The sequence below is a fragment of the Platalea leucorodia genome (genome assembly GCF_965183815.1).
Source record: "Platalea leucorodia genome assembly, chromosome: 2".
Lineage (NCBI taxonomy): Eukaryota > Metazoa > Chordata > Aves > Pelecaniformes > Threskiornithidae > Platalea > Platalea leucorodia.
Window position 1 is genome coordinate 99,736,015 of NC_138824.1, and position 14,411 is coordinate 99,750,425.

The window sequence follows — 14,411 nt, forward strand, 5'->3', positions numbered from 1 at the left end:
GGCAGCTCTGGGGCCTCTGATTATCGCTCTTACGGCCGGGAGACACTTTGCGTGCACGGAGAGGCGGTTAGTGCCACGGTAAGCTGCTACTTCTGCTAATATCAAAGGCGAAAACAAAACAAAACAAAAAATAATTGCAGTGGTTGGCGTCTCGGTTTTTCTCCCCTCCCGGCCGGTGTGAGGCTCGGGAGTAAGGAGAAGGCTTCACCCAGGCTCCTCCGGCGGTGCGGGGGTGAGGAGGAGGAGGAGGAGGAGGAGGAGGAGGAGGAGAGGCGGGAGGCTGATCACACCGCAACACCAGGCTTCCGATGCGCAGCGCGTACGAGAGGAGGAAGGCGTCCGCTACCTGAAGCAAATGGGATCCGAGCTCCTTGGCCACGTTATCCAAGGGCCCTATCCTGCTCGGCTGTCCCCAGGCGTCGCCCAGACCTGCAAGGGAACCAAGGAGCTGGTTAGAGCGGGAAGCGGAGCGGGGCCCGCCCCGCCTCCCCGTCGGGGCACGCTCTCCCCCCTTCCCCCGGGGGGAGCGGGCCAGGCCGCGACGCGGGGGCTCGGGAGGTGGGAAAGGCCGAGTCCCTTCTACACACACCCGCGGGAAGGGAATTGCTCTTTCTCTGGAGGTCCCGGCGAGGGCACCCCCGCGGACGCGCTCTCTCCCTCCCCGGAGAGCCGCCCGCCCTCCAGCGCTCCCCCGGGGAGGCGCCTGCCCAACCGCTTCCCCTCGCCCGCCGTGCCGCACCGTCCTGCCGGCAGCACCGTGCCCGTCCCCCCTTCCCCCGCGGCCGGGATGAGGGAAGACTGGCCTCACACTGAGGACCCGAGGGACGAGCCGTCGTGGAGGCAGGCGCGGAGCACCCGGCCTGCCCGCAGCCTTGCCAGGCACGGCCCCGGGCGCTTGGCGCCCAGCGCGGGGGTTCCCCCACGGAAGGCACAAGGAGCTGCGAGACTCTCGCCTGTCTTCAATTACCGCCCCGGCCACGCGTGCTCCCCGCGGGAGGTGCGGCGGGGCGGCCCCTGACACCCGGCCGCGGTCCCCCGCCCCGCTGCCCTCCGCCCCCGCCGCCGGCCGGCGGGCTTGCGCGGGGGTACCGGTGCCGACGACCCCCGCGCTGGCCAAGGCGGGTCCCGGCTGGGGAGGGGGCTGAGGAGGTTAAAGAGGGCCGGAGCTCAGTCGGGGGGAAACTGCCCCGACGGCCTCTTCACCTGCGCACGGACGGCACCGAGCAATTTGCCGGCGCGATTCCGCAGCTTCGCCCCCTCCCGCGGCCAGCCCTGCCCGGCCGAGCTCCGGCCCCGCCGCTCCGGCAGGCCCGACCCGGCCCCGCCGCTCTGCCCGAGCGCTGCCCGGCGGGCTGGGGGCAGCCCCTGCGCCCGGCACTGCCCTGGGGACAGCGACAGGTTATTGATGGAGCTGTGTTGTCGGGGGCTTGGGGGGCGGTGTGAGGGCCCTGGTCTGGGGTGTGTTTGTTTGTTTGTTTGTTTTTCATTTCTCCCATGCAAAGAAGGCTTGCACCAGCTCCCCGGTGGAGCTGCGACCACTACCCGTGCCAGCCGAAGAGCTGGGGACTCACGTCGGCACCTGATGGCAGGATCTGCAGCGCGCCATTGCCCGCAAGGGCCCACAGATTGGGGGGGGGGGGGGAGAAAGGGGGACGGGGCCGCATCCACTTAATGCTTCCTTTTTGGGGAGAACAGAAGGCTGAAGCCCTCGGGGCTGCAGCGCCGCTTCTGAGAGGCCGCGGTCCTGCCCGTGCTTCCCTGCAGCCGAGAGGCGCCGGGCAGGGCCGGCGGCGGGTGAGCGGCGGGGACGCTCGGTGCGGCCAGCCCGGGTCGCGGCGGCCGGGGGCACCGGGGGTCCCGTCTGCGGCGTTTCGCACACGCGTGCGGTGGGGCGCAGCCCTGCGCCCTTCACCCGGGCCGCCCTCAGCGTCGCTGCGAACTGATACGTGCGGCCATGAAACCCAGCCGCGTTCTCCCCCGCTGCCCTCTCACCGACCAGGTGCTTTCAAAGAAGCCTCCCACCGCCAGCCTGCAGGGGCAAAGGCCGCTGCCGCGGGAGCCCCGCGCGGCTCCGTTACGGGAGGGAGAAGAAGTTGACACCCAGGCGGAAAGCCCTGCCCTAATCCCCGGCTTTGGGGCGCGTTTCTGGACGTCCCGCCTGAAGCCCTCCCAGATCCGCGCACCCTTCGGCCGGGTGTCCGCAGGTCTAGAAAGGATGGGAGCCTTCCTGCCAGCTCTTGGGGCGTCCCTTGGGGCGGACAGGATCTCCCACTGGAGGAACGGGGGGCGGCGGAGAGGACGCGTGGCCAAGCGCGGCTGCCCGCCCTGCCTCCCCCCGAGCTTCGCCTCCTCCCAGTGCCCCGGTGGCAGCGGAGCCTCGCCCCACGCCCCGCTCCCGCCGGGCAAGCACAAAGGAGCCGGCGGCTCCCAGCGCCAGGCGGGGTATCCCGGGGACCTCGGCCGCCCCCGGCGCCTCCTTGCTGGAGTCGCAAGGCAGTGGCAGCACCCCAGGTCAGTCCCGAGAGGAGGCGTCTGTCTCCCTGCCCCGTGTCCGTCCCTCCGGCCGCCCCGGCCGCTCTCTCCAAAGAGCGGTGTGCGGCTGCGCTTCCGTGCGGGCAGGGGAAGGACACCTTCCCTTCGCTGGGGGAAGCGCTTGGCCACGCACTGGGAAATTTGCCTTGAAGAACCAAACGAAAAGTCGCATTTTTCTACTGCCGTTTCCCAATTCGCAGCTTGGAGAAGGCTCCTAAACTTCCCGGGGCCCGTCAAAATGTTCTTTCTGCTGAAACGCAGCTTCCCCTGGGGCGAAAAGTTTGAGGATCGCAGAGACATCCTGCAGTCTCTTGCCCGAGGCGGTAACAAACGCAACCGATGGGGTCAGTCCCGCTGCTGCGCGGCTTGCCCTTATTTCGATTTGCTAATTGCAAATCTCGAAACATGGGTATTGTAACCCTATAAAGGGGCTTACGCATAGCGGTGTAAAAACTGTCCTGAAACCAGCCCTAACTTTCCGAAGGACGAAGCAGATTTTGAGCCACTCACGAAGCAGCTCTTCAAGAACGAACCGTGTCTCTGCCTCGCCCGTGCGTGGCAATCATCTGCTCCGTCCTGCCCGTGACGGCTGGCCAGGTGCGGATTCACAGCATCCCCCAAATCACGGCTATTTTTGAGGATCTTTCCTAACTCGGACTAAAAAAAAAAAAAAAAAAAAAAAAAAAAAAAAAAAAAAAGTCGCTTCCGCAGATTTGTTCCCTTTGAAATTGTAAATCGGAGTTGCAATTGCGAACTCGCATCAAACGTAAACGCGTTTGGTGGATCAGCCTGGCATTCGTCTAAGCTTATTTTAAAGCCGATGATTTTATCATTTAATCCACCAGCAGATCGCTTTGAAGGTGGAAACGAAACGAATAAAACCTTACGTTCAGATAGAGGACTAACGCCCCTTAACTTGTCTTCCGAGAGATTTGCAAACGCGCAGCCTACGTCCTGTAAACATATGGATGCAATAGACTCAGACGAGCTGCTCCTGCCCAGCCAGTCAATAACGCACATTTTCACTCACTGGGCTGGAGCGCGGCCAAAAGAGCTGCCGATACAAAGCGAGCGTTTCCTACACCGCCTAAACGCGGTGGGAGTTTGCCGGGCTGCCCCGGCCGGGGGGGGGTCTCCGGCGGGGAAGGCCGCCGGCGCTCTGCCCGGCTGCGCAGCCGGTGCGCTGCCCGACGGGTCGCTTCGAAGGCAACGTTTTAAAACGCCCCAGTGCGGCGCGAATTACCTGCGACGCCGGCCCAGGGAGCGATTTCCCTGCGAGCAGCCGGCGCATCCTTCCTGCAAACGCGGGGTTCACCTCTCTTGCCGCGCTAGAGGGTAGGGGATCGCCTACAGCCAGCGGCTTGGGGCTGCTCCGGGCGCTGCCGGTAGCCTAAAGCCCGGGGAGCCGGAGCCGGGCTCGGCGGCAGAGCCCGCCCCGGCGGGCAGGAGCTGGCACGGCGAAGCGCTGCCTGCGGGGAGGGCGACTCGCCGGCCCCGGGCGCAGCCTCCTCTTTCCTGGCATCCCGCCGTCGGCAAACACGGGTGAGATGAGCCCCTCTCCTTGTCTGCCCTCCATTTACTGGTGTCTGTAACGACAGAGGGCTGGAGGGCAGGACGGGCGCAGCGGGACGCCTGGCAGGCAACGCTAAGGGGGAAATAACCGGCCCTAAGGGCGGCTGTGCCCGCCAACCCCTTCCCGGGCACCGGCCGGCCGGTTCGGCTCCGGCAACGGCGTCCCGGGGACAGAGAGTGGGTTTCGCACCGGCACCCCGAAGTTGGTGCTGTTCTGCCGCTGAGAGACGTGGGGGTTCTCACACGAACGCGTCCCCCTCCCTCCGGCAACCCCGGGCACGATTCCCCGCCACCGTCTTCTGGCATCTCTGGCTGCTTTACAAAGTACCTCAATATTGGCTTTGCACCCTTTCCCAGTTTCCAGGGAGGGGAGCGAGTTAAACTGTAACAAGATCTAGAAATCTTTGGGAACAACTCCCACCTTTGCTCTCCAAATATATAAATTCGTACACACACACATTTGAAAGCCCGGTAGCTTTTCTGCTTGGGATTCTGCTAAAAGAATTACTTAGCGATGCATTATGTTAAGTATCGGATTGCCCTGTAACTTGGAGTATTTCCTTTGTGTCTGCTGTATTGTTCCCCGGCTCCTCCGGAGCGCACCGTCCCCCCGCGTTATTCAATAGCCATCCTTCACAAGGAACCTGGGTCCACTACAAGCGCCGGGATTTTCAGCGCCGCCTCTCCCGGGGGATTTTCCCCAGCGCGGTTGTGCCTCCCTCGGCCGGGAGAGCGAAGGGGAAATGACCCGGGGGACGGCGAGCCGCCGGGGCGGAGGCGGCCCCTGCCCTCCGTCGAGCTTCGGCTCCCTCGTTTAGGCGAGGCCCAGGGTTGGATGGGGAGGGGGCGGCCTGGCAGCCCGTGGGGCAGCGGGGCTCTGGGCGAGGGGCAGAGCCGGCACCTTGCCCTAAGGCCCGGCTGCAGCGGGGGGCGAGGTAGCTCAGCCCCGACGGCACAGAGGCTCGCACCGCTCGGCAGGCGGGTCCGAGGGGCCGGGACGGGTTTGGAGCCGACGGGGAGCCCCCGGCCCCGGCGAGGGTAACCTCTGCGCGGGGCGGGAGGCTCTCACGCCGGGGTCGCTTTGGGAAGGAGCAGGGCTGCTTTAGCTTAACTTCGACGGGGCCGTACCGGCCCGCTCGCCTCCTCTCGGCGGGCTTCAGCGTCACCGGCTGGAAAGGCGGCCGAGGGCTGGGCGATGGGAGCGACGGACGTAGAGATCAAGACTTTGGTTGAGAAAAAAGAGAAGAAAATAAAAAGGAAAAAAGAAGAAGGCCAAGTCCCAGACAAAGAAAAAAAAAACAAAAAACAAAAAAAAACCAACAAAAAAACCCAAACCAAAACAGCAAACCAAACCAACAAAACAAAGTAACAAAAACGCCCTCCAGGACAGCCGGACAAACCCAAACCCGGCTCTTCCCGGTGAGCCAGAAACACCCGATCATGTTAACAGGCCCGAAAGCGGGCGCACGGCAAACAGCGCTGTCCCGGCCTGAGCCACGGCTACCACGGCGGTGACCCCCTGCCGCCGGCCCGCAGAGGCCGGGGCCACCCCGCCGCCGCCGCCCGTCCCCGCACCGAGGGCTGCCGGCTCCCGCCGCCTGGGAACGGCCGCGCAGCTCCAGGGAAGCCCTAATGGCACTTTTGTTTTAGTAAGACCTTTAATGCCGCTATTAGCGGCTGTTACAATAGAAGGGAGGTTTCGTAGAGGGATTACTCACGCCGCCGGGTTGGGCTTTATTTATTTATTTGATTCATTAATGAACCTCTTCCGAGTGCCTATGAAAATTAGATGAAATAGCTGCAATTCGCCTTGATTTTCTGAAAATATACATTCACGGCCAGGTTTAAATAGGGACCGAAAACTCTATATGCTTCTAGTAATTTCTATTGTCTGCGTCTCGGAATAAGGAACAGGTCTAAGCTCTACCGCTGAGTCATTTTATTCAGATTATTTTGTATAGCGCACATTATCTTTTGGGTCGCTTATTAATCACGTTGTTCCCATCCGCTTTAAACATCCATAAATGTGCAGTTTCATCGCCACTTTTGGAAACCGCCTCAGGGATGGGGGAGGGAGAGGGTAACAATTTAACCAGTCTGCCATAACCGGGGGGCAGAGAATCGCGGTTTTTAAACGCTATTCCTTCTCGCGTCTCTTTCTTTCATTTGCTCATTTTCCGGCAAAAAAAAAAAAAATACTGACAGTCAAGACAGAAGCAGTCCCGTGGTGTATTTTTGTTCTACAGTAATAAATGCCTTGGCAAAATATCAAAACACAAGAGAAGACGATCTTACAGAGCGGGAGCCCGGGGGAGGCTGTAGGTTGCTGTCTCCTGGACTTTAATTCATGAATCTGAAGGTCAGAGCGAAACCGCACGGCAAAATCCGTGATACCGGAGCACGGAATTGTACCTTCCAGGGCTTGCACTTTGAGGGGAGAAAGGAGCTGGAATATAAATCTCCTTTCACTCTCACTTCTTTGAGCCTGATCGGGCGCCTCCGCGGGGGGATCTGTGAGTTCAGTCCAAAATGTGCATCTTCGGGAAACCCCTGGCCGGGGTGAGCAGGGGGAGCCTGTCTGAGCCCCCTTTACAAGCCCTGTCGAAGCGCTGGGACCAGACACCTCAGTGAGGATCTCAAACTTTGCCTAAACTGTGTGTCAGCTCACTCTGGAAATAAAGCGGGTGGGGGAAGCCATCCACCGGAGTTTTTAGAAACACAGCCCTCTCTCTCTCTTCCCCTCCAGTCTAGACAGAGCTGGGAGCCAGGTTTATAGCTGGACAACGTTTCTGATCATGCTGGCTGCAGCTACCCGGGGCCTAGCATGCATGCTGGAGGGGTCTCAGGCCTGTGCCCCCCCGCCACCGCGGGCTGGAAGAAGTAAACTCCCCTGAGCCTTACGGGGGTGGTGCCTCGGTGCCGGCCCGGGGCGCTGGACCCGCGGCGGCAGATTTCGGGGGCGACTCCCGGGGGAGCGCGGGCGGCGCGGCTCCCACTGCCCCGGGAGCAGAGGCCCCACCTCTATTTCAAACCCCAGGACCTCGGACGTGGGTCGTCCCCCCCGCATCGGGTCTAGCATGCTGGAAGGGGTGCTTTCCCCAAGTCTTGCTGCCCACAGAATTGAAGATGCGGTGCCGGGCAGCCCCCTCGGCCTGTTGGGTTTCTCCCCTTCCCCTTCCAGTAAAGCCAACTGGAAACAACCAGCCGGGTATGGGGGGGGGGGGGGGGGCGGGGAGGACCCCTCCTCCCCTCCTTCCGCACACAAATCCCGAGGGGAAGGAAAGAGAGAGGCGATGCCCCGTGTGCCCTCGGGCAGCCCCCCCGCCCGGCACCGAGTGCCCTACTGCCGCCGGCGGGGGAGTGGGCACTGCCCGCGGCCGCCTCTCTCCGGCTCCCCCCTCTGCCCTCCACCCTCCCAGGCACTGAACGCACGGCTCGGGGACCGGAGGCGGTTGTTCTCCCGGCCTGTCGTCCCTGGATGCAAAGCTTTGGTTTTAAACGTATTTCCATCCGTACTTAAGACGATGAAAGATCAGGAATTCGCTGTATGCATTTAAACGTTGCTCTTAATAAGCAGAGTGTGCGGAAGCGCACGCCCGGCCTGTTTAAGGAAGACAGACACATAAAACACACCCGAGCCGGGGGTATAAACCTGCTCTCGGGGTCGTCTTGATGCTCTTGAGGATCGGTAGGGCTGGAAAAGCAGGGACACGTTCAGCAGCATCTCGAAACGTGCCACTTTTCTTCCCTCCTAAATCAAAGCCATTCGAGGGCACGTTCCCCAGCAAGGGCCGGCGAGCGGCCCCCCGAAATTACGACGCGCTATTTCTCATCGGGAGATTTCCCGCTGGGGGATAATGGCTGGAAATTGCAGCGGAGCAGCGCCTCGCTTCCCCTGGCTCCGCTGGCTCGGCGTGCCTGGGGAGCGCACGCTAAAGGAGCCCCGGCTTTCCGTAGCACTGCTAGTATTTGCTCTCGAAATTACTGAATTAGATGGCCATAACGGTAAGCTTTTCTCGGTTTGGGAGTGTTTTTTTTTTCCGCCCCCCCCCTCTTTTTTTTTTTTTTTTTTTTTTTTTTTTTAAATTTGCAGGCTCTTAATAAAGCTTCTTAGAAACCGCGACGGAGAGCAGACCTTCCACTCCGGAATTTGCTAATTCCTTCACACCCCCTCGTCCGGAGAGGCACAAACAAATGACAAAGCGGGGAGCTGGGCTTTATTTAGCCACCCGTAGACACTAACCAGCGTTTCATTTCACGCCTCCCATCAGCTCCGCGGCGGCACGGAAAGGACGGGCGGCCGACGGCTCCCCGCGGGTGCCGGCCGGCTGCCTCCCCTCGCCCACAGCGGCCCCAGCCCCGCGTCCTTTCGGCCCTCGGGGTGTAGGTGAGCGGATGGCCCGGGGGGCTGCTTTTTTTACCAAACCCCGGGGGAAGGAGAGAGCGGTGTCAGGCCTCCTTGCTGCCTGTCTCCGAGAAGAGCTGCAGGAGCCACCGACGCTCACCGCCCCGCACGGCCCCGGCCGGGGGGCAGCGGGGTCCCGGCCCCGCTCGGGGGCAGGCTGGGCTCGGGCTGGCCCTCCCCGCTCTCCCCGGCCGCCGGAGAAGGCGGAGGGCCTCGTTGCGAAGCCGCCGCGCCTTATTTCCCAGCCTGCTTCCCTACCTCCAGAAAACTCCAACCAAAACAAAATAATAACAACACCCACACTACTTTTTTTCCCCCAGGCCGTGCCTGGGCACCGGCGGGAGCGCCGAGCCGAGGGGCCTCCCCCGGGGGCCGGGGCGGCTGCCTCCCGGGGCCGCAGACGCCGGGCACGGCGTAGACGAACGCAGCCCGTTCTCTGAGGACGGTCCCCCCGAGCAGACGGAGCTGAACCGGCAGCAAAGGAGGAGGGGGGATAAGGGGGGGATTAACCGGACGGCTCTGCCCTCCCCCCCCGCCGCCTCCGGCCGGGCCGCCCGCCCCCGCTCCGCCGCCAGCCCGGCGCAGCCCCCGGCCGGGGTCCCCGCTCAGCCCGCACCCCCGGGCGCGGCTGCCGGGGCGGGGGGCTCGTCTTCCTACGCGCGGCCACGGCGAGCTGTGTTCGTGTTTAGGCCTCACAGGACCGGAGCCGCTCCTTGCAGCCCGCCCTCCGCACGCCACCCCCGCCGCAAGCCTCCGCTTTCGAGCAGCGCAGCGCTGCCTCCTCTTCCCAGGCAAGCGGGCTCCTTTCCACCCCCGGCGGCGTTTCCCTCGCTCGCCCCTCGTTTGCCACCCGGGGCTGGGAGCCTTGCAGGCAACCCCCCTTGCTCCCAGGACGTAGAGTCGATGCGGGCTCGTCTCGGGGTACGTGCTCCCCCCCTGCGCCCCGTTTCGGGCCGCAGCGCTGCCCCGTCCCTCCTGCGCGGGCCGGGCGGGCGGCCGACGGCCCCTCCCGGGGAGCCGCGGGGTGGTTACCTTCGGGGAAGACGGCTCGCATTTTCAGGTAGCTGGTGGTGAGGCGGATGATGGACGCCTTGTCCAGCTGGGAGGTGATGGCCGAGGGCAGGGGTAGGAGTTTGGCCAGTTCGTAGAATTCTCCATTTTCTTTTTCGCGTCTAGTCTTTGCCGCGTTCTTGGATTTTTCCTTCATCGCGACTACTGCAAGGCGAAGATGACACTGGCATATTAGACCCGATTCTTCCGAATTGCAGGGGGCATGGATTTCGGCTTCAGAGTTAGTATTTTCGTTTAAGGAAGGGAGGGAGGGAATTCACCCAAATCAAATCAAATAGTAAAAAAAAAAAAAAAAAAAAAAAAAAAATTAAAAAGGGGAGAAAAAAAGGGGAAAAGGGGAGGGAAAAAAAGTCAAACCAACCAAACAAAAACACCACCAAGAGAAATGGTGCGAGGAGGGGGGAGGCGATCTCTGAGCCACAGCCACGACAGGCAAGCCGCTCGGGAGAAGGCAGTTCTGCTCTGACCCTTCGATATCTAGCGCTTCGAAACCGAGACTGAAAGACCTACACGAACCACGGTCCTCTGCCCGCAGCTGGAATCGGGTCTTCTCCTCAACGGGGAGCAAAGCACTGGGTTCCCTTCACTGAAGGATTTCTTCTACTCGCTCCTTCCCCGTCCAAAAATAATAATAAAAAAATATTAAAAATAGAGCGTCCACGCAAGAAATCATTGGGCTAAGCAGGCTGAACCATTTTTGGACACTTTGTCTCTTAAAAAAAAAAAAAAAAAAAAGAAAGAAAGAAAGAAAGAAAAGGAAAGACCGCGCTGCTCGTTTAACGAAGTGCAAAACGATCTGGTCCCGGAGCCCGAGATGCCGAGGAGACGAGGAGCCGGCAAGGCAGCAGCCCCCCGCTAAACGAGAGTCGCAGCCCGTGCGGAGGGAGCTGGTGGCCGGGGCGCTCCGAAATCACAAGCTCGCATTTCCTTCAGACGCTTCCCCCTCGGCCGGCTCTCGGCGGGCGGCGGCTGGTCTGGCGGCAGGAGGACGCTTTTCCCCCGTCCCCGAGGGGCTGCTTCAGCGCCGGGGTGCGGGGGGCGCCGGGCCCCGCGGGGCGGCGGCGGCGGCGGCGGGGCCGGGCTGGCGGCGGGGCTGCGGGCACCGGGGGCTGCTGGCCGCGGGGCTGCTCCCGCCGCTCCGGCCGCTGCGCCCGGCTCCAAATGTGGTTCTCATGCGGAGTCAAATTAAAGGATCCGTTTTCCTCGGGACCAGTGCCACTTCAGCGTTGTCTCTTTCCAAACAAGTCCGAGCGCTGGCAAAGGCGCGGGTTTGATTTTGTTGGATTTATTGATTGGTTTTTTTTTTCCTCCTTTTAAAGAAAAAAGAATTTGCAAGATCAGGAATTGTTTCTTTTATTATTATTATTATTTGTCACGTATTTAAAGAGCAAAGCGGTGGCTCTTTCGCATAGACATGCCTTTCGAAGGCGAAGGGAGGGTTTGCTACATTCACCTCCGGCAAGGAGCAGTGATCCTCACCATACAGCAAGGATCGAAGGTAAAATTCCCCTCCTCTGGAAATCCTAGCCGCCACGCTCCTCGCCTGAAGGCACCGATATCTCCGCTTTTTTTTTTTTTCCCCTTTCTCTTTTTCCTTTTTTTTTTTTTTCTTCCAGGGGCAGAAGGAGCTCTGAAGTGGACCCCTCGGTTAATTCTTTAGCAAGGGCTGCAGAAAGCCGGGAGAGCCTCAAGAGGGGAGGGGATAATGTATCCGTGACGTGTCCTCCCGCGCAGCGCCCTCCGAGGGACCCAAATACAGAGGAGCCGGAGAAGAGCCGCAATTAGCACTTGCGATGGGACGGGAGGCCGGGGCGGGGGGAGCCGGGGGCGGGGGCCCTTTGCTGTGGCAGCCCCAGCCCGCTCCCCCCGGCCCCCCTAAGCGGCCGCGGAGCCGCGGCGGGGACCCGCCGCCCCCTCGCCCCGTAGCCTGCCGCTGCTCACGTACGCCCTTGGTGCACCGGCCGTGACCCCGCGGCGCCGGGGGGGGCCCGTACCCCCAACCGGCATCCGGCTGCCGGAGGGGGGCCGGTTCACGGGCACGCGTGGGGCCGCGACACGCGCGGGCCCTCCTTCACCAGACCCACTGCGCCGCCATGAATTCACCCGAGCGCTTTCCCCTGTTGTTTTTGCAGGGGGTAAAAGGGCGAAGATGTACCTGCGTACATATAGGCGTATGTGTGTCTACCATAGGTGCACATGCCTACGTATATATAGCACACATTTATACTATATATACACATTATATATATTTTGCATATACATTACACGTGTGTCCGCGTATATATACATGTACACACGTGAGTCCATTTACAAAGGCACACACACATATATATATATTTATACACGGCCTCTCGCACCGCTGGGTGCGGGGAGAGGGGAAGCGCGGGGCCGAGCCCCGGGGGAGGCGGCGGGCGCTGCCGGGGACCCCGCTGCCCTCCCCGCCGGTGCCGCGCCGGCCGCCGCTGCTCATCAGCCCCGACGTGACTCTCCGCTGCCCGGCGGGCCGCCCACGACCAGGGCTTAGCCCCGGAGCAGCCGAAGCGCATCGCCGGGGGAAGGTTAAGAAACTCCCCGAGCGCCCGGGCTTTGCCGGTGCCCCCGGGCCCCCTCCCTCCGGGCAGCGGAGACCCGGCGGCGGCCCCACAAACCCCGGCGTGGGCAGAGCCGGGCGAGACGGCGCTCACAGGGCTGTAATTGCAGGGCTCGGAGTCGGCTTTTGCAGAGGTTGTCACGGCAGCCGCTCAAACAAGAGCGATGCCCGGGTCCCCCCTCCCGATGCGTCGTGTCCCGAGCGACAGGATTAAGCCGGGCCCGGACAGGACCGCGCCGTGCCCGGCCTGGCTTTGAGGCGGCCCCGACCCGACGGGAGCCCTTCGTGCTCCGAGGGTACCGCCGCGCTGCTGCGAGAGGCACAGGCGTGGGGAAACACACACACACACACACACACACGCACGTACATACACCCACCGCCACGGGGAACCAGCCCTGCCCAGCGCCCCTCGCAAAAAGCTGCTCCGCGGGCTGGCTGCGCACGGACACGCGTGGCCCCATCACCGTCCCGACCGAGCGGGGGGAGCTGGGCTGCAGCCGGCGATTAAAGCAGTGAGGAGAAAACCCTCGGTGCGAAGAAAAGGAGGGACCAGGCAGAGCGGCGGGCAGAGTCCCCAACCGGGGACACGGGGAGGGCGCCGAGGGGGATGGGATCGCCCGTTTGCAAAACACAATGCACCGGTCCTTAATATTAATCCCCGGGAGAGGCCTGGCCGGCGGGCGAGTGTGTTTGCTTAAGCTCGCCCGCCCCTCTGTAATTATCCTATTACACCAGAAAGGGCCCGGCCCGGCGTTGTCGAGGGAAAGGCCACGCTCTTTAACCTCCCCGCCGCCGGCGGAGGCCCCGTCTCCGCGGGCGGGACTTGCGCGGCCCCCGGGCCGGCACCGCTGCCCCGGCTCTCCCCTCCCGGGGCGCCGCCGCCCGGGGAAGCCGGTTGCCTCACCGCTCCCGGGGGATGGCGAGCAGGGAGGCTGGGGCACCTTCTGCATCTGCTGCTTGAAACGTGGGGCAAGGAAGGGGGGAGCGGCGCCCCGACGGGCCCCGGGCCCTCCGCGCACGGCCTCTTGCCCCGTCCCGTCCCAAATCCGCCCCCCTCCCGGCTCAGGTACCCGGCACCGCGCCCGTCCCGGGCCGGCGCGCCCGGGGGAAAGCGGCTTTCGCAGGGAGGACGGCAGGGATCGGGAAGCGGCTCTCTGTCCCGCCGTCCTGGGTGGGATTTAGGCTAGAGCTGGCTTCCAGGTCAAGGAAACCGGAGCGAAACGGTTGCGCGGGGGAGCCCGGGCGATGCGACCCGTTTCACCCTCCCGCACCGCCCTTTTTACCCGCAAAACAGGAGCAGCCCCGTACCCCTCTCGCAGGGGTGCCCCTCTCACGGGGACACTTGGCGCAGGCTTGGGGACGGCAGACGTAGTCGGCGATTAAACCCGCCGCCGTATTTTTCTTTTTACGGAGGCATGCTCCGCCTAGGACTTTTCGCCGAGCAAAACAACCCAAAATTAATCTAGCAAAAACACCAGTCGAAAAGAAACTTCAGCCTTTCGGGGGAATTCTCAAAATTCAGTACAACCTCCGCCCGCCGCCGAAACTGGACTTATTAGCAGAGGTAAAAAAAATTATACGGGGGAAAAATATTATATATATATACACACATATATATACGGAAAAGTAGCTGTGTTTCAAGGTAGGTCCTAACGGGTCCGAACAAGCTCCGCGATCGCTAACCCCGAGAAGAAACCGGCATGGGACATTTCTGTGTCCTGTAAACAATTTATAGGGACGAGCGACTGGGTCTCAAAGGAAAGCGAGAGGGGAGCATGTCACGTTTCTGAGAAATTACGGGGGTTTGGATAAAGGGCAGGTTTGCGAATGTTTGCAACATAATCCCGACAGAAAAAGAAAAATCACGTTGCTACAAGGGTGGCCCAAACCTATCGAGGTGGATTCGCGATATTCAACTCGGTGAGTCCGAGGTGGCTGCAGGGACCTTTGGGGAAGGGCTTCCCTCCCTCCGTTTTAATAACAAACTCCACGCCAGGGACGAAAATAAATAAGGAGAATAAATAAAACAATTAATTATTTAAATATTCGGATCATATTTTCACCCATACGCTGTTGTTGAACCATAAATTGGGCGCACACAAAACCCACTGTTATTTAACAACCCTTTTCCTTGGTTCCAGAGGGAAACTCTTCACCGGGTGGGAGGGAAAGGGAGAGCGTTTCTTTCTCAGGTGAGCTGTAACGCAGGGGAACATTTCGCCTTTTTTTTTTTTTTTTTTT

General features: G+C 61.6%; 1 protein-coding gene across 1 annotated transcript in view; it reads right to left on the reverse strand.

Annotated features, from left to right (window-relative positions):
* Positions 1 to 9,788, reverse strand: part of SIM2 (SIM bHLH transcription factor 2) — a 59,063-nt gene extending 49,275 nt beyond the window's left edge. Inside the window, exons 1-2 of the mRNA XM_082303925.1 lie at positions 9,542 to 9,788; positions 347 to 429 (exon numbers count right to left, since the gene is read on the reverse strand). Coding sequence (XP_082160051.1) covers positions 347 to 429; positions 9,542 to 9,716 — 258 coding nt within the window. The 5' untranslated portion in view covers positions 9,717 to 9,788. The remainder of the gene's footprint in view (positions 1 to 346; positions 430 to 9,541) is intronic.
* Between the last annotated feature and the right edge of the window lie 4,623 nt (positions 9,789 to 14,411).